Raw genomic sequence first — 22,306 nt, 5'->3', positions numbered from 1 at the left:
AGGAGCACCTGCAGATCGGATGCATGTCAGCAGTCGCTGTCACTGGTCAGCGCAAGTTGCACTTTGGGTGGGTGCCGCCTGCTGCACTGGCTTTTATCGATAACGGATCCACAAAAATATTCTATCACCATCACAACATCCATTAATTCATAAAATGGCCAAAGCGAAGCGTGAGTTTTTACGAATGGTTGTGATTGTGTGTATTATCATGCTAACATAATTCTATAGCGCCATCGAAGCACTCGCGGGCTGCCCGCCGAGCGGCCTCACCAAGTCTTGACCTCGACAAGTCCCTCACTAACCTGCCTCGGGCTGAAAACACACCTATCCAGCGCGAGTCAATCCTCGCCGACCGTGCCAATGCCGGCGTGACAAAGAAGCAGTCAAAGCCGAAGAACCTATCACGGGCGCAGCGCCTACGGCAGCAAAAGGGCCAGGACAGGGCCGAGGCAGTCTTGGACCAGCTAGAGATAAAAGTGGCGAGGAGCAACAGCCGCGCGAAGACGGTCAAAAGCCGCAGGGTATGTACTAGTGACACTGAGGTAGCTGTTCCGATCTAACGACTTCTAGGCGGAATGGGAAGACCTAAACGAAAAGGCGACCAAGTTCGATGCTCTCGCGGCCCTTGCCGAAGCTGATAACGGCGACGATGATGCCATGACCGATGCACCCACGAGCAAGTCGAAGACAAAGACCGTACAGATCACTCAGAACCCGCCGGTAGACGAGCATGCCCCGATCGACGAGGATGAGGAGATCACCTGAGCATGGATCTCAGACGAATCTCATCTATCTCGGCCGTAGCTGGTTGATCATCCGGCCAATCTCGATGGCAGCCGGACCGGAGGCTTTGCCCTGAAGAGCCTCCAGCGTGTTGACGGATTTTGCCTTGAAGGCCTCCTCTCCGGCTTTGACAATCATTCCGCACTTCACCCACATCTCGATCCTCTCATCCGCGGACAAGTTGGTGCACTTTGGCACAAAGATCGAAGCCAGCTTTGTGTTTCCAGCACCTAAAATCTCATTATAGAATGGCTTCTCATGTCAGCTTTGCAATGATACCACGATATAATGCATGTCTTACCTCCCAGCCTATGGGCGATTTCTTGACCTTGCCGATTTCTTCCAACTCTCCCCAGTCGCGCTTTGCTACTAGCGCTCGTAGTCGTAGCCACCAGTATGTTCTTTCTGGCATCTTGAAGTCGCCTTGGATCTTCTGTGCCCGTTTGCCATAGCCTGATCGGACCAGTCTGTAGATTGTCTCGTTCAAGCTCAAACCAAGGAATTCAGATCGTTCCGCCAGGTCTTTGTCCAGCGCCTCCTGCGTTTTCAGTAGTTGCGAGGATTCGTTGATTAGCTTCTGGTGTAGCATCAAAGTCGGGTCTTTAGAGTCGGACAGTAATCGCGAAGCAAGTTGGAGCTTCTCCTGCTTGCGCGGTAGGTCCGTCTCCTTAAGCGCATCCGACAGGAGTACGTTCGAGCCGTCCAAAGGCCGGTCATCCTGATAGAACAGATCCTTCAATAATTCGGTGTCGTCCTCCCTGGCAGTCGTCTCCACAAGAGCAGACGCCATCGGGCGCGTGTTGATCATCCTAAAGAAGCTCGCCAGAGGAAGCTTGCTCTTCAAGTGAAGGAGTACAAAGTTGACCAGGTCGTCGTCTCCGCTTTGAATAGCTTTATCGAGTGCGATTTCGTCTTCCTCCATATTAAGCAGCAACGGAACCTGCTTGCCGGCCCGCGGTTCGTGGTTCAGAAGCTGTGTTGCGAGATGCGAGCGACCTTCGTCGTACGCCGCTTGAGCGATCACCTCGAATGAGATTCCTGGTTTCCCTTCAAGCCGTTGAACAATCAACTTACAAACGGCTTCGTCGTCGACAGTCGATACTTTGACTTTCGAGCTAGCCCAGTGCACGTAGATCTTGTCGGCGGGTAGTTGGAGGTAGTCTGATATCCGAATGGCAAGCAAATATTCCCTTCTGTTCACCAGGCGTTCGACCAGCTTCTCCGGTGTCAATCGCATGTACTGCTCGTAGGACAGTGCAAGTCCGATTTGAAAGTCCCGCACGGCCTGTAAGACGCGCAATTTCTCCGTCATCTCAACAAACTCGTCGCTGTTGTACAGATCCAAAACCGACTTTCCGAACGAAGCAGCCTTTAGTAGCCGCTTCTGCCAGTGCGCGTCAAATTCCAGCCCTGACGCTTTGACACAAGAATCGACAGCTTCTGGTAGACTTGATTTAATCCGTTGGATGTTATCGTCTGCTTTCGGCGACTTCTTTTCTAAGAGATCGATGGAGTCCACCAGCACCGATGCAGGGGATGTAGACCCGAGTCGGAAAATACTCTCGGTCACATCTGCACTATTTAGCCACGAAACAAGAAATTGGGCAATGAGCTTACCAGAAACCCTGTGCAAGAACTCATAAGTATCATTAGTTATTAAGCCAACTCCATCGAACTCTGGCAACACATGCACAGTGCCATCATAGTAGTACCGTGCAGAAGCGCCATTCGGCCCAATGAGATGAACTTCATCTTCCCAGGCAATAACGACCGCGTCGTCACCACACCACTCCACCGCACGGGGAGTGACTCGGGAATCAGGATCGTACTCGCTGTACTTGGTCTGAAAATCGCTACTCACAATCCAGACTTCCCCTTCTGCCGTGATGAGAGCTACGAATCGGCCGGTGGGTGATACGCTTGTGTGCTTGAACGGGCCACTCTGAAGCACCTTGTCCTCCGCTTCCGTAGAGTCAACAAGGTAGATCGTCTTGTCAACGGCGAGCAGAACCTCGACGGATCGTGATAGCGTATAAGCGGGCGGGATTAGCGACCATGACGCGACTTCTCCTTCCGGACATTGTGCTAGTAGTCGAGGTCGCGGTTCGTTGTAGTTAGAAACAGCGATAAGCTGGTTGTTGGCAAGCAAAGCAACAAAGCCAGAGTTCCAGAACCGGCACGCTCTCACTCCATACTCTTCTGCCCCCTGTAGAAGTCAGTTTGTTGCAGCCCGATAGTTCGAATTACTTACATTTCCAAGGGAAAAGGAGGTAAAGTCGCCGTACAAGCCGAAATAGCGACGGACGGTACCATCCTCAGTGATAACCAGCAGCTCTTCTTGGTCGGACCATCCGAGCCCTCGAATCATGCCATGCTCCCACTGATGCACATTAGCAAGCACCTTCTCATCGAGAAGATGCACTCACGTTAAGCCGATTAATGAGCTTCCCAGACCGTGAATAAATATCGATATTCGACTTCCCGGCCTGAGCGCCTAGTCTAATAGTCTTGCTTTCGTCACGGTATAGAGCTATTGTCGAGTAAGTACAAGTCCTGAAGCCAATAAATCGGTAATGCAGACATACCAATAGCTCCGCCATATGGCGCACCAGCAACAATGTAATTCTCTAGCTCAACGTCATCATCGAAGACGGAATAGTACACCGGGACCTTTCTGTAAAAGCTCGTCCCTAGTCGCTCCCAATTTGCTAATGGATTATTCGGCGCCATTGGCGATGGCGTGGATATTGAAGGTATTGGAATGATGATGCTGTTGTCGTCTCGGGGAAGCTCACATGGCTGGGGTGGCGCTAACCCGTTTTGGCTTGGCTCTATCAAGCTGCGCGGCCACTGCCTGGAGCCGTTCTACTCTTTACTCCATCAACAACTCAGAGTCAGACAGTTCATGCACAATGAGCGTCATTTGTGCAGATAATTATGGATGACCTGCAAGATATCAGCGGGCTTGCGCATGAGTTGTCGGACCTTGAACTGGCTCTGCTCATTTGTGTGGCGGGTCAGGAACACTGTCTTATCGAAGTCACCGACGGCAGCATTAATGACGTCGCGGCGGAGCTTGCATTGGTAAGTTCTTCTTCAACTTCGCATCAAGAAGATCTAACAGTTCAGTAGATTTGCTCGCATACATACGGTCTTGCATATGCTGTTGCTGAATTCTCGGAGACGACTTCCCTCGAAGAATTTCACGACCAAATATGCACGCCGCGAGGGACCGTGGAGGACATTGTCATTGCGAAGAACTTTGATTACGCACCTGAGAATGTACAGCTTGAGGCTTTAGAAGTGAGGCACCCATCATCCTCATCTTGCGCAGCGGCTAATGTGCCCAGTTGATACGGTCGAAGAAGCTTACGACAGCAAATGGCATCCTCGAGACCCCGTCGCGCTTCCTATTCGTGCCTGTTGTGGTTCGCGATGCAGGACAGGTCCGGCCAAAGCTGAATACACACCTCGTATGTTGCCTTCTCTGTTTGCTGCTAATCCGTGTCTAATGGTAGTAGATTGACAATCTCCTCATCTCACACTTTCACGATGACAACGACGGGTACGTCTACCTAGAAGATGACGACTGGCATTCTGAAGGAGAGTCTCTATCCTCTGTTGTCCACAGAACAGGCACCAGAGACAGCCGACACCCAAGCATCGACAATCAACTTCTAGATAAAATCAACACCGCCAGCAAAACAGTCAAAGCAACCGCCGAGCTCATCCGCTACCAACAAGACATTGTCGTCTTCCTGCGTCTCAGCCGCGCCGTAGCAGGTGGTATATCCGCAAGATCAAATATCCAGTGTTCGAAACTTGCAAAGTAACTTTCTCTTTACCCTCTACCAGTCATCTCAGCTAACATACGATAGAATCCTCGCCATCATCCACGGTATCGACTACCTCACCCCGTCAATTGTGGCACTAGCAGCAAAGAAGGTCTTCCGCCATCGTATCGTGGTCGCAAGACCTGAAGACGACCGCAGTTTGCAGTATGGAAGTGACCTTGCTGCTGTGGCGAAGGTGCTTGAGTATGCTACGCCGGACACGATTCTTGAGAGCGTGCTTACGTTGGAGGCACCGTTGTAGTCATAGCACCTGGTGTCCATGAGGCTGCCCGAAAGATCGAGGGCTTTAATATACCTGTTCATCCTCTACTACGAGCTCGAGGTCTCACACCCGGCCGAGACCTTGCCCGATGACGGAAAGACGGGAGACCATCGCTCCTTCCTCGTCAACAAGATATAATCTTCGATTTGTAAGCAGTCGCGCCTTCCTATTTCGTGTCTTAGGTTGCACCGATAGCTCCTTCCTTTCTAGTGAACGGGAATGGGCAGGACGGATGAGGAAGGAGCAACTCCGGACCGCTCCGACCTCCTATATAATATGGTATATAGTATGAATGGTAGATGAACATACAGCCCCCTTGATCTCATCTACAGCTGACCATGAGCGTGTCCATAGCTAGAATTCACCCTCCTCTCCCGCAAAAACATATCCGGCATCACAAACTTCTCTCCATCATTCCTACCTTCTCTTCCGTTACTCTCACTATTACTGTCCACGCCATCCCAAACCCGTCCCCACTCTCCTAGACAAACCCCAACTTCAACCCTTGCATCGCCCACAAGCGCGTCCATCTTGATATCGTTCCTATCGTACCCGAATGGGTCCTCGAGTTGGCTTCCTATTCCCTCGATTCCGTAAAGCGTGAATATAACCAGTGATACGATGGGGATAGTCCACCACCCCATGTCGTCGACCATCGCGAAGGGGAGGACGCAGCCGTAGAGTGCGAGGACTTGCTTCTGGTGGATTAGGTGTGCGACTGGAATTGGTGTTATGCGGATCGTTTCCATACTCCCCAACGCGGTAGTGAGGGCGTTAAGTTGTGCACTTAGTTGAGAAGCCCCAGGCGCATGAAACCACCCCCTGTCCACACCCCGCTTGATGAAACTTTCAATGGGGAAGGTTAACTCATACGGCAACCCTAGTCCCGAATCTTCATACCCCAAAAGATTATGCGGTAAGAGCGTCGCATAGGAAGGATTATATATTGCCGTCCCGTTCTCCGCAACATCACTACCAAGTATCCCGCCAATACCACCAGACCCAAGGACACCATGATTATGACCCTGTTCATCGTGCCCATCCTCATACGAAAACGCGGCGCCCCATTCTGCGCGGAGATGGTTCTTCACGGCGTAGGGGATGGCCATGAGGACGCGGATTGTGCGCTCGACATCTTCTCTTTCTTCTCGTGATATTGGTCGTTCAGTCGAATATGAATTCGTTAATATCACGCGCACAATATTCCGAATACTCGTGTGAATAGCCGTCATCCCGTTCCGCCCGTCCCAAAAGCGATTATAGCTCGTTTGGTTGCGGAAGACGAGCATTAGACCGACGACAATTGAAAGAGAAGGTATCTATTCTCGTTAATCAAGTACCTATGTATAATTTAGGGGTTGGGTGGAAATTGGGAGGGAGACATACAATAGTATTCGGCAACCCAACATTCTCAAAAACATACTTATCGAGCACAATCACAAATGCCGTAAACACCGCGTGGAAAACAACGTAGACCAATATCGCGCCGTGGATTGCGCCCTTTATGAAGCGGAAGACGAGCGGCCATCTTTACGTACAACAGCATCAGCCTCACATAGAATGAACGAGTAGTGAGGTAGAGGGTGGGTAAGTAGAAGATACGTACCGCCTCGGCTTCTTCCGACTAGACAATAAATGCGGATGTGTACTCGAGCGCGAGTGGTGGCGCGAGTGCCCTTGTCCTCCACCTCCAGCTTGGCCGTAGACGCCGTGGATGTTGGTGGACGTGGTTTGGCGGCTTAGGGAGGGTGTTGGGAGGTCGGTGAAGTTTAGGCGCATGGTTGTGGTGTTCTTGTGGTGTTCCAGTGGTGGTTGCTTACCTAGCTGGTAATTACCTAGCTGGTAATTACCTAGCTAGGGGGAAGTGGGCTTGTTGTGGCTTCGGTCGGTAAGCAAGCAGTAAGCGGTGCAGTGTAGAGTACAACCTAAGGAAGAATAATGGTGTTGAGTGTCAGGTGGTGGAAGTAAAGAAAAGAAAGCAGTAGAGTAGCGGTCAGCTGAGCCAAAATAACTATAGCTCGTTTCAAGTCCCCCAAATCCAGATCCAGCCCCTCAAAGAACCTCTTTCATTCATTCAGTCAGTCGTTATCTCAAACCTCCGTATCACAACTCAAGTGACCTCCAATATCCACGCTATATTAAGCTCCCTACGCGCAATGACCTTCGTGCCACAATGCCGACAAATCAGAGGGACAGGGCTTGCAGCCACAGTTCTCTGCGACGAGTCAATCAGAGATGCATGACGACGCGGGGTAAAAGCGCGAGATCCACTTGAGCTGTCGATCAGAGAATGAGATATGCATGGTACTCGAGAGCTACGTACGGAGGAGGTTCATTAGTGCTGGTGTTCTTGCACTGTACTCTGTACGCTGCATGGGGTGCTGTGTAGCTGCGGGGTTGGAGGCCTGTGAAGCGCCACTGTTGATTAATCTACTGGTTGTATTATGTAAAATATTGAATTTGTGTAGAATGAGTATGTAGACTCGAATATGTCTCTTGATAGCAACGGTCTATCAATAAGTGACATTCGATCAATATCATTTGGAGCCCAGGATTCACATGTTGAAATCTGATAAATGAGCCTTGAATAGACAGCAACTCCAGCCTTAACGAGTGCAGTAGGCTATGCAAAATGAACGGCACAGAACCGATGTACCCAGTACCGCTGGATGTAACGAATGGAAGTAGGGAAGCCGCAAAGGGGTATAATCCAGATTAGGGTAATAGAGATGTCGCAATGCCAAATGCTAAGAAATGCAACCAGATGGTTAGAAATAGCTGGAGCTGGGGGCCGCCTCAGCAAGAAGATGTAGATGCAATGCTTCGGCCGGTGGAAAACAAGGAGCCGAGGTCGATAGGTATGGTCGACCGGTTATAATGTACTATGTCATCCCGGCCCGACCGTCAAACGCCAAAGGCCCGGAATCGTTTCGTGGTGTCAGGGGGTTCTCGTCTGAAGAGTCGGAGCGGTTGGGAGTGTCGACCCGCAGCTCGGCCTGTCGAGCAGCGATGGTGGGCGCCCGCGCCAGAGACTGAAACCCGGGTACTTCTAAATCGGTACTCGGAGTCGGGGCAGATGTTAGAGATGTCTCGGACGCAGACTCTGTCGGGTGGTTGTCGGCCAATCGAATATTCTCAACCTGGTCAACAAGGCTATCGGCGGGCAGCTCGGGCGTCTGGCGACCTTCACTGTGTGTGCCGTTCGAAGTGCAGCTCGTCCCTAATTGGGGAGAACATGTTGCAGACCGTACTCTATTTGTAGTCCCGTTTGTCAGCCCATTCGTCAGCCCATTCGTCAGCCCATTCGTCAGCCCATTCGTGGTCTCTTCTTTATCTTCCTCTTTCTTTTCTGTATCCGCCTCGAAGTCGTTTGAGTCGTCGACCTCGGCGCTCAGGTCCGTATACGCTCGACAGTTTGGGCATTGAAACATCGGGTAGTCGGGCGTGTGTATTAAACGACTGACACATTTGTAGTGCCATACATGGGCACAAGCTGCCATGAACAGGCATTGGTATGGTCGCTATTCTAGTTAGCTTTGCAGCCTCCGGATTGTTGGATATAACATACCAAAACCGATCCCAAACAGATCGAGCACTCCCGACAGCCAGAATACTCGGCAGTATCACCCTTGCCCAAGTTCTTGATGAGGCTTTCGGTGTTTTTGCTAGAGACGTTAGTTTAGCTTGCAATATATATATAGATATTGACATACTTGAATTCGTTTGGCTGTTGCTGCCAAGATCTGTTGCATTCAATTCTGATGCGAACACAGCGGAAGATCATTTCCTCTCCTCCGCGGAAGTCAATTCCAAGCTGGACAATGTCTCCATCCTTGATGGTGTACAATCGAGAGGGCATATTTGGCTGGCTCAGTCGCATATGGTTCAGAAACGTCCCTGACGAACTCCCCACATCCTTAATATGCCACTGGCCGTTTGAGTATAGGAATTCGCAGTGTTTCCGACTGACGACTTTCGACTTGAACCCAACTGGAGCGTCCGACGGTTCGATGGGATTCGGCAGAGGAAGGCCATCTCGTTCCGAGTACCGACCGACTCGAATGCTGCAGCTATCCGAAGGAAGTGTTCGCGAAATAGGAATAAACGGTAACGACGGACGGGAGCTCTGGCTCTGGTCCTGGTGAGGGAAGAAACGGATGGTCGCTCCTTTTTTCGTTCTCGGGCTGGCGGTGGCAGCACGAGTGGCGACCGGGTCGGGAGTGTCAACGTCTATCGTGGTTGGCGCGGGCGCACTGGACGCTTGTTCCTGTTGGTTTTGGCTATGAGACGGGGCTCGTAGTCGGGCCATGGCTTCTGGTGTTGGTTGCCTGGAGGATTCAGACGAGGATGGCGGATTTGAAGAGTCGGAACTCTGAGTTGGCGATCGCAAATCGAGTCCAAGGCCACGAGAGCTGGGGACAATTATCGCACTGTGACGGTGACGATTTCTCCTGGAGGATTCAGTTCGGCGATCGGGACATGGATTCGAGTCAGTAGCGGCTGGTTGGGCGGCGTCGGAGCGAGTGGTGGAGTGAGGGGAAAACCACGACAGACGGCGACCGCTGATACTATGGCGACGAGGGCGAGGTTGCGGGTTGGGTTGAGAGGAACTCGAGGAGGAACTCGTGGCAGCGGAGTGGGGAGAGGAAAAATGAGTTTGGGTATAGGCTCTTAGCTGGCTCAGGCGGCGAAGGGGCCCTGAGCGGGAATCGGACGAGACCTGAAGGGGGACGGGGTGCGAGATCGAGGTGGAGGCAGACACCGACGCTGCCATCATTGGCTAGTGGTAGTAGTCTCTTTCTCAGACAATACTGTTCTGTTCTGGTTTCTGAACTTTTGATGTTCTGTCGCAGAAATAACCCAGACTGTCCGTTTTATAGTTTTCCTCGTGGGATCGGCAATTAGCTCTGAGCCTATGCTGGATCTCCTGATGCTGATATCGCACGTTCGGCGGCGACGGCAGTTTGCGCGCAAGGCTGTTCCTGGTAATGCGACGTCGAATCTTCCAACTTTCAACCAGAACAGTAAATATATTCAAGGTGGTCGCTTGTCGGTATTTAAAGTCGCAATGAATTGCAGGCCAGATTCTGGTAAAACAATAAAGAAGCAGTATGTGAATTCAGGATGAAAAAGAAACAAAGGCACGAGGGCCATGAGCCCATGTTCTTATTGCGTCCTTCGCGGTCAGTCCACCTGCGAGTCAGACGGCAAGAGATCTTCACTGTTCACCAACTGCAGGGCTAGCCGGTGGGGGCAAACCGTCGTCTACACTGGATCGAGGTGTATATTATTGCTCCGTAGACGGCAGACTGGGCACTGTCTTTACAGAAGATTCAAACGCTTCACTATGACTGGTGCCCGAGGGCTTCATCCTTGGCCATGATCGGGACTGGGGCGGCGGTCAGCAGTCAGCATTATGAATGCTCTTTGAAAGCCGACTCCGAGTCTGCAGTTGCACCAGCCAGGAGTTGGATGTTGAGGCCAGGGACCCGAGTCTGCTGTCTAGCCGGGTTTGCAAGTGTCCTGATACGGTGATATTCCCGGAACTCCTTACTTTTCACCGTAGCTCTACAAGGTGCCCTGGTGTTCCTGTCCGTATCCAAGATTTCTCGATCTAATCCGGAGACTTCCAAGACTAGACTACGGAACAAAGAGTGGTAGGTCGCCACAGTGAGTGGCACTGAGGATGGCAAGGTGAAGGTGGTGAGTTAGCGTTGGATTAGTGTGCGGGGCGACGGGCTAAGACTGGAACCAGAGACGGCTGGCCTGTCAGCGTCCATTCCCGCTTCAACGGGCGCTGCAGAGATCCATTTCTGCTGCAAAGTTGCACCTGCTCTCATGACTTCACCAAAGAAATACTCCGCATGTGACGTCGCCTCACGTGTGTACTCTGCTCTCTGTACCTTCCAATGTTCCTATATTATATTTCACAGAGCGTTGCGACCAGGCTCCCTCAATCAATGCTCTCTTATACTCATGTCAGCATCAACAACCAATCCAATATGACTTCGAGTCGTACTGCTGTGTTTCAGCCTTCAGCTGTAGACATCCAGCTCAGAATGAAATAATCCTGGGATTGCAGTAAGGACAACGCCGGTCTCAGCAGCCGGCCTGTGAGCGCAGTCAACAATTGCCCGAGCACCCAATATAAAAACTGCCATTGTTAAGAGGAGCACTAAATATACCCCGGTCACCCATCTTCTGCGGTGGGCTCAATCATTCGATGGCCGACCAGATAAGGTGGAGGCTGATCTCTCGGCGTGGTACTTTTAGAGGTCTCCATGCACTCGGCATATGACTGTGGACGAAGCGAATCACCATACGCAATGGCGGCGTCGGTATGCAATGGAGATCGACGTATTATGATGACGACTGCCATGACTGGATGGCGACGCGCGCTTCAATATTGATCCAATACTCTGTATACGGAGAACTACCCTCCAAGAGCACGTCTAGTATCGACTTCATACCTCCACTAGGTTGGTAGAAGACTGGTAGAGCCCTCGCTTAGCCCAAGCATTCTTGAGGCGCACGAGGAGAGTATCGGAATGGCGGATGACTTGATAACAGTGTAACAGCGATAGAGGCGATAGAGGCGATATGATAAGGCGTGGATCTAGATAAGCTTGCCGTCAAACTGCGTCAGTATGAATAGATCTCCTCAGCTTCTTTTCTCTACTCTGTACAGGCAGGTTATACTACTGACATATTTCGTAAGAACTCCTGCAGCTTTTAGGCTAAGCAAGATGATGTAGTGGTGGTGGTGAGCTCTGCTGATACGACCGCTGTCATTCGCCGCAGGGCAGTCACCAGCCGCCATAGCTGGATACCATCCAGGTAGACTAAACTAAACTAGACCAGCACTGGTCATTCAGTCACCATCTCCATCTTCACCCTTCAACCTAACCTTCCCCCTCCTCCATCTTTCCCCCATCTTCTCTTTGGCAGGGCGCCTGGCAATAAACTCGGCTTCTCCCGAACTGGAATCGGGCCCGGTCGTGATTGCTACTTCTTCCTTCTTTCCACCGCCCCGTCTTGTTTTGTTTTTCTCAAGGCTTTAGCACCAGATGCAGAGCTAGGTTCCGTCCTGCCTAGCTTCTCCAACCTCTCTTTTCATCCCACCCCCTTCCTCCCGACTCCGTTTCGATTTCATCGTCGATAGATAGCGTCGTCGAAATCGTTCACTCGAAAGCGCGATAAGGAAATACTCGTGAAAAGGAAGGAACAGCTTGAACCCGCCCGGTGCATGCTTTCCGTGTTCGCCGCGACTGCCGCCCGACCTCCTTTCACTCTTTGACCTTCGACGTTCTTAGGACTGCATCTCTGTCCTGCAGAATTCAACATAGAAGCCATGGCCGGAATCGCAAATGCCTGTCTCTCCTGCCTGTCAACTGTCGACCGCTGGTGCCATATCACTGCCTGCCTCGGTCCACTTGGCGGTCGCTCGAGGGAAGGAATCTACGATACGACGTTGGCCGATAACGAGCGAGAAGCTGTGTCCGATCTGCTAGGTTACCTCGAGAATGTAAGCTCATTATACTAAGATGAGGATCTCTCTCCCTCCTTGTAATATGCTAATTCACATGATAGAGAGCGGAGACCGACTTCTTCTCCGGCGAACCTCTGCGAGCTCTGAGCACCTTGGTATATTCCGAAAACGTCGACCTTCAACGAAGCGCCAGTCTTACATTTGCTGAGATTACAGAACGAGGTGCGTTGGAATACTAAGAATCTTCGATACAATGACTAATGTCGAACATGTTAGATGTGCGCGAAGTTGATCGGGACACCCTCGAACCAATCCTTTACCTGCTACAAAGCCAAGATATCGAAGTCCAACGAGCCGCAAGTGCGGCTCTTGGAAACCTCGCGGTGAACGGTCCGTTTAACTCGTCCTGATTGCCGATGAATGCTGACTGGAAGCAGCCGACAACAAGGTCTTGATTGTCGCCCTGGGTGGGCTTGCCCCATTAATAAAGCAAATGATGTCACCAAATGTAGAGGTTCAATGTAATGCGGTTGGCTGCATCACGAACCTCGCAACCCACGAAGATAACAAGGCTAAGATTGCCCGATCTGGTGCCTTGGGGCCACTGATTCGCCTCGCCAAGTCCAAGGATATGCGCGTTCAGCGTAATGCGACGGGCGCTCTGCTGAACATGACACATTCAGGTATGCTTTTTTGATCCATGGCTCTGGCTTAATCTAATCTGGTGCAGACGACAACAGGCAACAGCTCGTCAATGCCGGCGCGATTCCTGTACTCGTCCAGCTGCTGGCCTCCGGAGATGTCGACGTCCAATACTACTGCACAACAGCACTCAGTAATATCGCCGTCGATTCGTCAAATCGAAAACGTCTTGCACAAACAGAATCGCGGTTGGTCCAGTCTCTTGTACACTTGATGGATTCGTCGACTCCAAAGGTGCAGTGTCAGGCCGCCTTGGCTCTTCGAAACCTCGCCTCGGACGAAAAATACCAGCTCGAGATTGTTCGTGCTAAAGGACTAACACCACTCCTCCGCTTGTTATCGTCATCCTACCTCCCTCTCATTCTCTCTGCCGTCGCTTGCATCCGAAACATCTCCATTCACCCTCTCAACGAGTCTCCTATTATTGATGCCGGGTTCCTCAAGCCGCTTGTCGATCTTCTGGGGTCGACCGACAATGAAGAAATCCAATGTCACGCAATCTCGACTCTTCGCAATCTTGCTGCCAGCTCGGACCGCAACAAGGAGCTTGTCCTCCAGGCCGGTGCGGTCCAGAAGTGCAAAGACCTCGTCCTGCGCGTACCCATCAGTGTGCAGTCAGAGATGACCGCCGCCATTGCAGTTTTAGCCCTGAGCGACGACCTAAAACCTCATCTTCTTAACCTTGGCGTTTTTGATGTGCTGATTCCTTTGACGGAGTCAGAGAGCATCGAGGTCCAAGGAAACAGTGCTGCGGCTCTAGGCAATCTTTCGTCTAAAGGTATATTGAACCCCGCGCCTTCGCATCATCAAAAACTGACAACAACAGTTGGAGACTACTCAATCTTTGTCCGTGACTGGACAGAACCTAGCGGTGGAATCCACGGCTATCTGCGGCGATTCCTTTCAAGTGGGGACCCCACATTCCAACACATCGCCATCTGGACGCTTCTTCAGCTCCTCGAGTCAGAAGACAAACGCCTTCTTGGCTTTATTGCCAAGTCAGAGGACATTGTCCAAATGGTCAAGTCGATATCGGACAAGAACATCGAGTCCGATGAAGAAGATACGGAAGATGGTGAAGCCGAAGTCGTTGCTTTGGCTCGCCGGTGTCTTGAGCTCCTCGGAGGATCCAAGCAGACATTGGTTGAAGGGTAATGTCTTTCTCGAAGGTCTCTATAATGTTTTTTTCTGAGCGTCTAATTCCCATTTCCGGGCCCTTTGTTCATGTCCTTTCTTCATGTCCTCTTTACGCGCGGAATTCTCTGATTTTTTTTTAACTTTGATATACATTGTTCTCTTCATGTTATGGGCTTCAAGAGGCATTTTCTTCGGTGTCTTTTTTCTTTCAGCGAGCATTCGGAGTGACAGGATCTATATCTTTTTCATGGGCTTGTTTTCTGTTCGGATCGTGCTGTGATGACGCGGTTCATTCCGCTGGTAATATTGTCGTCGGCTGGACCAGATCTGACGTTTTTCTTAGCTTCAGCCACTTAGATATATTGTATATTCATCGTATATCCTTTTTCTTGTTGGACCACAGTCTCCTTGTTCAATCTTCACATATTGTCTGCGGTAGCCTTGCTTGTTGCGGCTCGGGTAAATGGCAGTTCCGGGCGCCCCACCTAGGAAAAGACCTTCCAAGCTTCACAGCTTTTGTTCTTCAAGCCTCAAAGCTTTCCACATCGGTGCCGTCTGAGAGATGGCAAACTCTCTACCTTCCCTGGCTATTCCAGGCCAGTGTCTAGGACCTACTACTACATACTCCGCCGGTCCTGGCACTCATGTCCAACATTCACAAATCTATGCCTCAATCGCCGGGCCAGTCTACGTAGACGCGGCGCAGCCCAAATCACAGACAAAATCAGTAGTCACTGTTTCGAGAACAGCACGACAAACACCTCAGCCTACAAGCAAATCTGCCTCAAAATCAAAATACAACACCCTGCCCGTCGTTGACTCCGTCGTTCTCGCGCGCGTCACCCGCGTCCAGAAACGACAGGCAACCGTCTCAATCCTCGTCGTTCTCAACGAATCCGCCTCAAACCCCTCCACATCCACCTCAGACAACGACAACATCGAAGCCATCCTCTCCTCAGCCGCAAACCCAGAAAACCACAGCAGCACAGATGAACTGCGTTTCCAAGCACTCATCCGGAAGGAAGATGTGCGTGCCGTTGAGAAGGACCGCGTTGTGCTCGATGAAATGTTCCGCGTTGGCGATATTGTTCGCGGAAGTGTGATTTCGCTGGGCGATCAGAGCTTCTACTATCTTACGACTGCGAGGAATGACCTTGGTGTTGTTATGGCGCGCTCTGAGGCGGGCAATATGATGTTCCCGGTTAGTTGGAAGGAGATGAGGGATCCTGTTACTGGGAAGGGCGAGATGAGGAAGGTTGCGAGGCCTTATTGATTGATTGACCACCTCATGACTGCATCTACCTATGAAACCTAGTATCCATATTCTCCAGCGGCTCGACCGTCATCTTCATCCGGCATTATTGGGTAACGGGTCCCAAATGGTTGCCAAACCTCGGACCTGGGATCAAGAACCTTGCCGGCACGCTCGTCGAAGCAATGCTTCACCATCCATACCCGAAATTGAGGGCCTCAAGTCAATCCGAACCGGTTGCCCTCGATCGCTGCCTGAGCAGCATCAGACCGTGGCCCCGCCACACCCGAAAACATCTGGCTTCAGTGCCTACTCGCTAAATCAAATTCTTTATTAGATACCCAAACCAATGAATGAAACGAATTCCACCACCCAAGGACGTTCATCGTTCAAAGCTACCAACCTACTCTACCCTAATCTCCTCTGCTCTCCTCTACCTCAGAGTACGAGATTGAAACCAATCACCTCCTCAGTATCCATGGTCCCGGCCCCTCAATGCTGGACTGTGTTTGTCAATGGAGGAAGAAAAACGGCTCTTGCTCGCGGGGACTCTCATCCCCTCGACCCTGTCTTTACGATCTATTTGCTCTCTTCACTAGTTGGGACAGAGATTTGATCGGGCAGGGCACATACTGTAATTAACACCTAGACCTGACTCTAACTACATAATCAATTCACTCGAATCATTTATCTATCAAGTATACCGCTTCTTTTAGCCGCGACCTCGAATTCATAGACGTCCCTCTGACCCCGTCTCCGTATCCGTATCTACTTCTAACCTTGTACCCATACGTCCTCAGTCTAGATGGGGCAGAGCAATGGTATTCCCAGTCCTAGTGAACCGCTACCAAAGACATCCGTGTACAGACGGAAGGAGCGAGGCGTGCGTCGTGATGCAAGATAGGAAGGAACACCTGCTTATAAATCATGTTATTAAAGAGAAGGAAGGAGCATTCAAGTCAGGGTCGCTCCTTCTTTCCCTAACCCATCCCCATCCTATCCCAAGAGGAAGGAGCGATGGGTGTAATCCAAATACGAAATAGGAAGGCACGACTCTGGTGCTTACAAATTAGACTTTGTACTTGTGAATTAGGATGGAGCGTTGGAGATCGCGCCCTCCTTGTTTATTGGGCACTGGGCTAATGTGAGGAAGGCGCGAGGGTCTCGTTGGGGAGGTGCGATGGGGTGCCCGCTCTGGGCTAGACATGGTCAGCGGCTACTCACGGCACAAGAATCGAGTAATGAAGAGGCAGTACGAGAGATCCTTTAGATTACAATATTCATATTCATCAAATATCCTTAATTAGAGTGAGTAGTTAGACGACATAGTCGCTGCCATAATAGCTTGGACTACCCAACCCCATCAATCTCCCCATAGCAAAGCAAACTTACACAGGTATCATCAATTCAACATATCCTCCACAGCCACCCATTATAGTATCCTACCCCCAAGTAATAGTAATCCACCACCATACAACTAGATAACAATAGCTATCCAGCAGCTTAAACCGTCTCCTCAGCCTTAACAGGCCCCTTCTCCGGCGCAACAGGCGCAGAGACACCCCCGGCCCGATCAACAACCTTAAGGTTGCCATCTGCAATCTCACGCTCGATCTGGTCGATACGAGACTCGATCTTGCGGCGGCGCCAGGGGGCGATCCCGCTGTCGAAGACTTCGTCCATTTCTTCGAGCGTGAAGCCCTTTGTTTCGGGGGCTGTGAAGAACATGTGGATTGCTGCTGCGGTGTTGAAAGCTGCGAACTGCAGAGCCAGAAGCGTTAGTATTTGTCATTGACGGGAATGGGTTGGGCACATACAATCATGTACATCTTCCAGTTGATACTCCACAGCAGGGGAGGGACGAAGAGAGCAAGGAGACAGTTCCAGGTCCAGTTACTTGCTGTTGCGAGGGACACAGCCTTGGCTCGCACCTTGGCTGGGTAAATCTCAGCAGGGTATGTCCAAGAGGTTGGGCCAATGGTTGTCGCGAACGAGCAAACGAATAGGTAGGACATGGCGATGATACCGCGTCCCACGGCGGGGTGGTCAGCGACTGTCCAGGAGATGGCCTCAGAGTTGGAGTCGCCCTCCCTGGTTGGTCGACCATAGCCGGCTTGAAGACCGCCCTCGACATATAGGAAGATAGCTTGGAAGGTGAAGCCGAGAAGGATAGCCGGGCGACGACCGAATTTGTCGAGCCAGAGAATGGCGGGGAGAGTGAGAGCTGTGTTAAGAATGTATTGAATTGAAGCGGTCAATAGAGGGGAGCCTGCACCAGTGGACTGCATGATGTAGACAATGTAGTACCTTTGGTTTATTAGAATGGTGAGGAAAATGGGTAAAAGACGAGAGACTCACATCATGACGTTCATTCCAGACAGCTGAGACCACATTTGCAAACTCATGCCAAGGATGACACGCTTCGCGATGCGAGGTTTGATAAGCTCCTGGTAGCTGGTTGAAGTTTGCTCGCGCTCAAGCGCAAGCGCATCCTGAATTTCCTTGTACTCAGCAAGCACCTTGGGGTGGTTGAGGTCACCATTTCCGTGAAGACGGGAAAGGACCTGGATGCACTCGTCCCAGCGATCCTTACTAGCCAACCAACGCGGCGACTTTGGGTAGAAGAACAGGCCAACGAAGTAAATCGCGCCAGGGACAATCTGGATACCCCAGGGGATACGGAATGCCGCTGTACTCTGAGTCGGGTTGTTAGGACCGCCGTCAATGTTGCTGGAGCCGTATTGGATGAAGTATTGAATGAGAATACCCCATGTAATTGCCCATTGTTGTAGCGAAATCATCCGCCCACGTATCTGTTTTGGACTGACTTCGGCGATGTATACGGGAACCATGGCAGAGGCGATACCGACGCAACCGCCTGCAATGACACGGCCGACGACGAGGAGAGCAATACCGTTGGAAGCGCATTGGAAGCTGCAATCGCTATATTAGAAGTGATCCCGAAAAGAGAACATTGGATGCATACACAGAACCGATGATCCAAAGAATAGAGGAAGCTTGAATAGTCAAGACACGCGAGTACTTGTCGGCAAAGTAACTGGAAACGAGGGCACCGACGAGCGAACCAAAGGGCATAGCACAGGTAATTCCACCCTGCATCGTCAGTATCTACTATATCATCTCGAGTCAAAGTACGTGACCAACCTGCTTGTAATTGCCTCCACCAACTTGGAAGTAATTGTTGTAGGCCTCGGTACCAAGGACACCTGCATTGATGAGCTGTTTGCTTCTGCAGTCAGATTGGAAGCCAAGTCTTACCACTCATCGAAGATATATCGAAACCGAACAGACCACCACCTGACCGGTCAGCCAATTGCAATCACTTCCAGGAACGGGAAAGCATACCCAGGGTCATGAACGCGCAGAGGAAGTAAACATTGTAAGACTTTCCCACCATCTTGATAGCCGGCGCAGTACGCAGTATCGCACGCCAACAATAGTGAGGAGAGGGAAACGGCGAGGAAAGGAAAGGGGGGTCGAGGAGACTAGGGGTACCAGTGCCTTATATAGCTATCTAATCCCGGTCAGTCGACCCCGGCTTGCATTTGTTCCATCCCAGCCGAGTGAATGGCAGGCTCTTTTGGGCTCGGTTCAACCGAACCGTTGGCCCCCTCACCCATACATGCATCGCTAAGTCTCAAACTAGAAACCGCAATGCAGCAGTGCAACGTAGCATCCAGCGGCGCCATCATTCTCTGTAATTGGGGCCGATTCACCCGTCGCGAGCGCGACAGAAGCTGAAAAGACCCTTAGTGGACGCCACGAAACGGGGATTTCTTGGTACGCTCGTAAAGATTCCAATCATGCGCTCGTGCGGCTTCCCCGCGCCCAGGCCGGGGGAAAGACATGGCAGGACGCGTGACAAGCTTGGTTTAGCCACCGTGAGGAAGAACGGTAGTCCATGAATGGATGCGAGATGAAGGATGGGCTCCTTGGGGGTGGATGAGTTGGGCTGTCAGATTAGCTGTCAGTGTCAATTTCAGAGTTGTGCAGGTACTGCAGGCGATATCACAAACATCAGCAGAAGACGAGGCAAGGGGATTCTGGTCTCCGATCCGAGTCAGCATACGATAGATGCTGCATAAACATCGGGTGATTGATAGATAGAATGTACACTTCAATTTCCCAGGATCTCCCCATGTCCGTCCCATCCACGTGTCGAACGCAAGTTGCTGACCCCTTGGTAAACTGCCTACCACTGCATAGACAAAGAGAGAAAAAGCATGGAGTTAGGGTTACAGGGGTGATTGGTGGAACAACCAGTGCTGAGCCCTTGGCAGTAACAGTGACACCCCGGTCCTCCAGTCGTACGGTGACTGTCGTGCCATGCCATCGAGGAGTGCGAGTCTGGGCAGCTTACCCTCCGAAATGAAGACTGGCGGACGTTGGAATTCGGGAATCCTTCTGTGCATTGCGCGCAGAGGTCCCAATGAGATTGTATGCTAGCGATTTAGTTGATATTGGCGGAGAACCAGCGGGCGACGGCGCCAATTAGAGAGGTTGACGACTGGCCGGATTGTCTGAGCCCTGGTCAAGGGACCTTGGGAGCTTACTCCAGACTTTGGACTAGACTCCAGATTCCCCAGGGTCCGTCTGACTCAAGGCTCTTTCAGGCTTTCATGTTTGGCCCCAATGCGGGGAAGTCAGGTGACGCCGCCTCTCTTAGTACCGTTCGGTAATGAAGATGTACCAGGAGGAGATATGACTCGATTCCATTCGATGGGTGAAGGGAATAATGGTTGCCTGGAGTGAATTGGAAGATGAAGAAGGAACGAGGAAGGTTGTGGTGAGGTGTTGGTGACAGGTCATCTCGACAGTCTCAAAAAGTGAAGGTACCGCATCACCTGACAGTAGTACATTGGGTGACTATAGTGTTCCTATGCCTTGTTGCTAAGACTGAAGGATCGCTACGTGCAACATGTTCTTTATACCAAGCATGCACTGCCAGCAGAACTCGGCCAAAAATATACCGAGCGAGATACAGAGGCCAAGTAAAGGCCATAGCGTGAAAGATAGAAAACAGTGGTAATGGATCTTAAAGAAGTGCCAATTTATGCTCTTCAAAGCAACTGGTAGAAACCATTTTACGTACAACATCTAGCATAAGATCATGTCAGGCAGACTGGTCCTCCAACACAAGATTGGATACTGGATCCCAACTTGCGCCACAAGTTGCATCTGCGCGAGCCTTCCCATGTCTCCGTAGAGTGCCCCGGCGGCTTATGGCCGCACAGAGCATGAACATGGATGAAGACGGCAAACCTTCAACCACTCAGCCCGAACTGATCGCGATAGCCAACAGCCGCCTCCTGTCAAAGCAGGCTTGCTCGTGGTAGCGCGACCACACCATCATGAGTCTCGACATCAGCCACAGGCTGCTGCCAGTATGGGGGCGGGTTTCCATAACCCAATCTTCCAAGCGCGTTGTCACCTGGAGAACTCGGGCGCACTTCATTCATCGCCCTCCTGCCCGGGGATGGGATCACCGTGCATCTTCGCCAGACGCTCCTCTTCCTTCCTCGCTCGGATGTTCTCAGTCTCCCGCCGCAGGGCAGCAAGGTTCCAGGCATCATCGTCGTCTGAGTCGTCTGAGTCTTCCTCGCTGTCTTCAGCGCGCCAGTTGCCGCTTTCGAACAATGATCGTCCAGTGTTCTCCTTGGCCTTGCGGGCTTGCTCCTCGGCGGCCTTCTTGTCGATACGCTCCTTCTTCCACTTGGCGAAGGTCTCGGGTGTGACGGGTGTCAGCTCTCCGGTGAGCTTGTGTCGTTCGCTCTCTAGCCAATCTTCCAATGTGAGTGTGTTGAGCGGCGACTTGTCCATCATGGCCTTCTCCGCTGCTCTCTGTTCCTTTGTCTTGAGAACGAAGCTGTAGACTGTTAGTATGAGTCAATCGTGAGTCGCGAGAAGAAACATACCCAGGTGGCAAACTGTGCCTGTACATGCACTTGTCACCTCCGTTTGGACAAACCCAGAACCAACCGTACTTCTGGTTCTCAACCGCCTCAATGAAGTACTTGCAGACCTTGTCCGTCGTCGTCCGCGGGTTACCGTGCTTGCTAAGAACGACATTGCGAAGCTTCTCCTCGTCCCACTGGTCCATAGTATCACCCTTCTTCTTCTCATCCTCCTGCTCTCTCGAGTCGGTGTAAAGATCCTTCTTTTGCGCCTTGCGCTCTACATTCAGGTCGTGACTGAACTTGCACTTTTTGCCCTTCTCGCAGTGACCCTGCTTGTAGAACTGGCAGAGCACAGTCTTGGGATCGACACCAAAGGGCACCTTCTGCACTTGGACAGGCTTGAAGAGTTCAAGAGTATCCTTCTTTGCCTGCTCAGAGGCCTTCTTCTCAGCCTCACGTTTTTCCTTCTCGGCGGCCTTGCGCTTCTCATCGGCGGTCTTGCTGTGAGCGGCTTGGGCTTGCAGCTGTGCAATCTGTCTCTTGGCGCTTCCACCTTTTTTCTGTCCAAAAATTTGCGTTAGTTATTGTTTGGTTTGTCGATCAGTTGAAGATTAAGGGTCGGGCGCGGTGACGTACGTTTTTCATGCCAAAGGTCTGGTCGCGAGATCACGTTAGCGGCGGGCTCCCACGAAAAGTCTTAACAACGAGGGTATGGGCACAAACTTTGTCATCGACGGTGGCCTTCTTCTTCTTAGGCTGGTCGGCTTTCTTGGGAGGCATACTGGCGACTTTTATTTGACCCTTCTAAAGATGAGAGTGTGTGAATGTTCGATGACGATGAGGGCGCTCTTGACTGGGCTAGTTGGGTCGAGATTAGCGTGGTGAGGGGTGGGGGAGGGCGTAAGGCAG

The 22,306-nt window shown here is 51.4% G+C and overlaps 10 protein-coding genes across 10 annotated transcripts; 5 read left to right on the top strand and 5 right to left on the bottom strand.

Moving 5' to 3' along the window:
- Nucleotides 1-140: 140 nt before the first annotated feature.
- vp16 (tethering complex subunit VPS16) lies at nucleotides 141-3,529 on the bottom strand. The gene is made up of 8 exons (XM_073768634.1): nucleotides 3,369-3,529; nucleotides 3,210-3,313; nucleotides 3,035-3,163; nucleotides 2,401-2,989; nucleotides 1,085-2,355; nucleotides 572-1,035; nucleotides 229-522; nucleotides 141-170 (listed from the first exon to the last, which is right to left on the bottom strand). The coding sequence occupies exons 1-6, from the start codon at nucleotides 3,511-3,513 to the stop codon at nucleotides 790-792; spliced, it is 2,484 nt and encodes an 827-aa protein (XP_073628469.1). The 5' UTR covers nucleotides 3,514-3,529; the 3' UTR covers nucleotides 141-170; nucleotides 229-522; nucleotides 572-789.
- Nucleotides 155-765, top strand: BDV14DRAFT_199909 (Alb1 domain-containing protein; the record flags this gene model as incomplete). The annotated part of the gene is made up of 3 exons (XM_073773393.1): nucleotides 155-170; nucleotides 229-521; nucleotides 571-765. The coding sequence occupies 3 exons, from the start codon at nucleotides 155-157 to the stop codon at nucleotides 763-765; spliced, it is 504 nt and encodes a 167-aa protein (XP_073628470.1).
- Nucleotides 3,530-3,720: 191 nt separating the features above from the next.
- Nucleotides 3,721-4,878, top strand: BDV14DRAFT_199907 (uncharacterized protein; the record flags this gene model as incomplete). The annotated part of the gene is made up of 5 exons (XM_073773392.1): nucleotides 3,721-3,867; nucleotides 3,916-4,086; nucleotides 4,134-4,256; nucleotides 4,305-4,612; nucleotides 4,662-4,878. 5 exons carry the CDS (start codon nucleotides 3,721-3,723, stop codon nucleotides 4,876-4,878), a joined length of 966 nt encoding a protein of 321 aa, XP_073628468.1.
- Nucleotides 4,879-5,082: 204 nt separating this feature from the next.
- BDV14DRAFT_55796 (bestrophin family protein) lies at nucleotides 5,083-7,267 on the bottom strand. Its single transcript, XM_073777029.1, has 3 exons — nucleotides 6,506-7,267; nucleotides 6,286-6,427; nucleotides 5,083-6,218 (listed from the first exon to the last, which is right to left on the bottom strand). The coding sequence occupies exons 1-3, from the start codon at nucleotides 6,676-6,678 to the stop codon at nucleotides 5,226-5,228; spliced, it is 1,308 nt and encodes a 435-aa protein (XP_073628467.1). The 5' UTR covers nucleotides 6,679-7,267; the 3' UTR covers nucleotides 5,083-5,225.
- A 1-nt stretch (nucleotide 7,268) lies between these two features.
- BDV14DRAFT_55795 (FHA domain protein) lies at nucleotides 7,269-9,863 on the bottom strand. The gene is made up of 3 exons (XM_073777028.1): nucleotides 8,613-9,863; nucleotides 8,468-8,564; nucleotides 7,269-8,420 (listed from the first exon to the last, which is right to left on the bottom strand). The coding sequence occupies exons 1-3, from the start codon at nucleotides 9,674-9,676 to the stop codon at nucleotides 7,782-7,784; spliced, it is 1,800 nt and encodes a 599-aa protein (XP_073628466.1). The 5' UTR covers nucleotides 9,677-9,863; the 3' UTR covers nucleotides 7,269-7,781.
- A 2,122-nt stretch (nucleotides 9,864-11,985) lies between these two features.
- Nucleotides 11,986-14,254, top strand: vac8 (protein anchor VAC8). The gene is made up of 6 exons (XM_073777027.1): nucleotides 11,986-12,424; nucleotides 12,490-12,610; nucleotides 12,665-12,778; nucleotides 12,826-13,071; nucleotides 13,119-13,868; nucleotides 13,917-14,254. Exons 1-6 carry the CDS (start codon nucleotides 12,251-12,253, stop codon nucleotides 14,243-14,245), a joined length of 1,734 nt encoding a protein of 577 aa, XP_073628465.1. The 5' UTR covers nucleotides 11,986-12,250; the 3' UTR covers nucleotides 14,246-14,254.
- A 364-nt stretch (nucleotides 14,255-14,618) lies between these two features.
- On the top strand, nucleotides 14,619-15,664 carry BDV14DRAFT_55748 (exosome non-catalytic core subunit CSL4). Its single transcript, XM_073777025.1, has one exon. It carries the CDS (start codon nucleotides 14,790-14,792, stop codon nucleotides 15,498-15,500), a length of 711 nt encoding a protein of 236 aa, XP_073628464.1. The 5' UTR covers nucleotides 14,619-14,789; the 3' UTR covers nucleotides 15,501-15,664.
- Nucleotides 15,665-16,163, top strand: BDV14DRAFT_55749 (uncharacterized protein). Its single transcript, XM_073777026.1, has one exon. The coding sequence runs from the start codon at nucleotides 15,829-15,831 to the stop codon at nucleotides 16,093-16,095; it is 267 nt and encodes an 88-aa protein (XP_073628463.1). The 5' UTR covers nucleotides 15,665-15,828; the 3' UTR covers nucleotides 16,096-16,163.
- A 580-nt stretch (nucleotides 16,164-16,743) lies between these two features.
- Nucleotides 16,744-19,054, bottom strand: BDV14DRAFT_55648 (sugar porter family MFS transporter). Its single transcript, XM_073777022.1, has 7 exons — nucleotides 18,846-19,054; nucleotides 18,759-18,797; nucleotides 18,645-18,706; nucleotides 18,466-18,593; nucleotides 17,838-18,413; nucleotides 17,297-17,786; nucleotides 16,744-17,240 (listed from the first exon to the last, which is right to left on the bottom strand). The coding sequence occupies exons 1-7, from the start codon at nucleotides 18,895-18,897 to the stop codon at nucleotides 16,983-16,985; spliced, it is 1,605 nt and encodes a 534-aa protein (XP_073628462.1). The 5' UTR covers nucleotides 18,898-19,054; the 3' UTR covers nucleotides 16,744-16,982.
- Nucleotides 19,055-20,750: 1,696 nt separating this feature from the next.
- Nucleotides 20,751-22,306, bottom strand: BDV14DRAFT_55651 (translation machinery-associated protein TMA46). Its single transcript, XM_073777023.1, has 4 exons — nucleotides 22,121-22,306; nucleotides 22,034-22,051; nucleotides 21,416-21,957; nucleotides 20,751-21,366 (listed from the first exon to the last, which is right to left on the bottom strand). The coding sequence occupies exons 1-4, from the start codon at nucleotides 22,175-22,177 to the stop codon at nucleotides 20,952-20,954; spliced, it is 1,032 nt and encodes a 343-aa protein (XP_073628461.1). The 5' UTR covers nucleotides 22,178-22,306; the 3' UTR covers nucleotides 20,751-20,951.

This window comes from Aspergillus stella-maris (genome assembly GCF_047715825.1).
Source record: "Aspergillus stella-maris strain CBS 113639 unplaced genomic scaffold BDV14scaffold_25, whole genome shotgun sequence".
Lineage (NCBI taxonomy): Eukaryota > Fungi > Ascomycota > Eurotiomycetes > Eurotiales > Aspergillaceae > Aspergillus > Aspergillus stella-maris.
The sequence above is the reverse complement of the archived record's forward strand: the minus strand, read 5'-3'. Positions and strand labels throughout refer to the sequence as shown.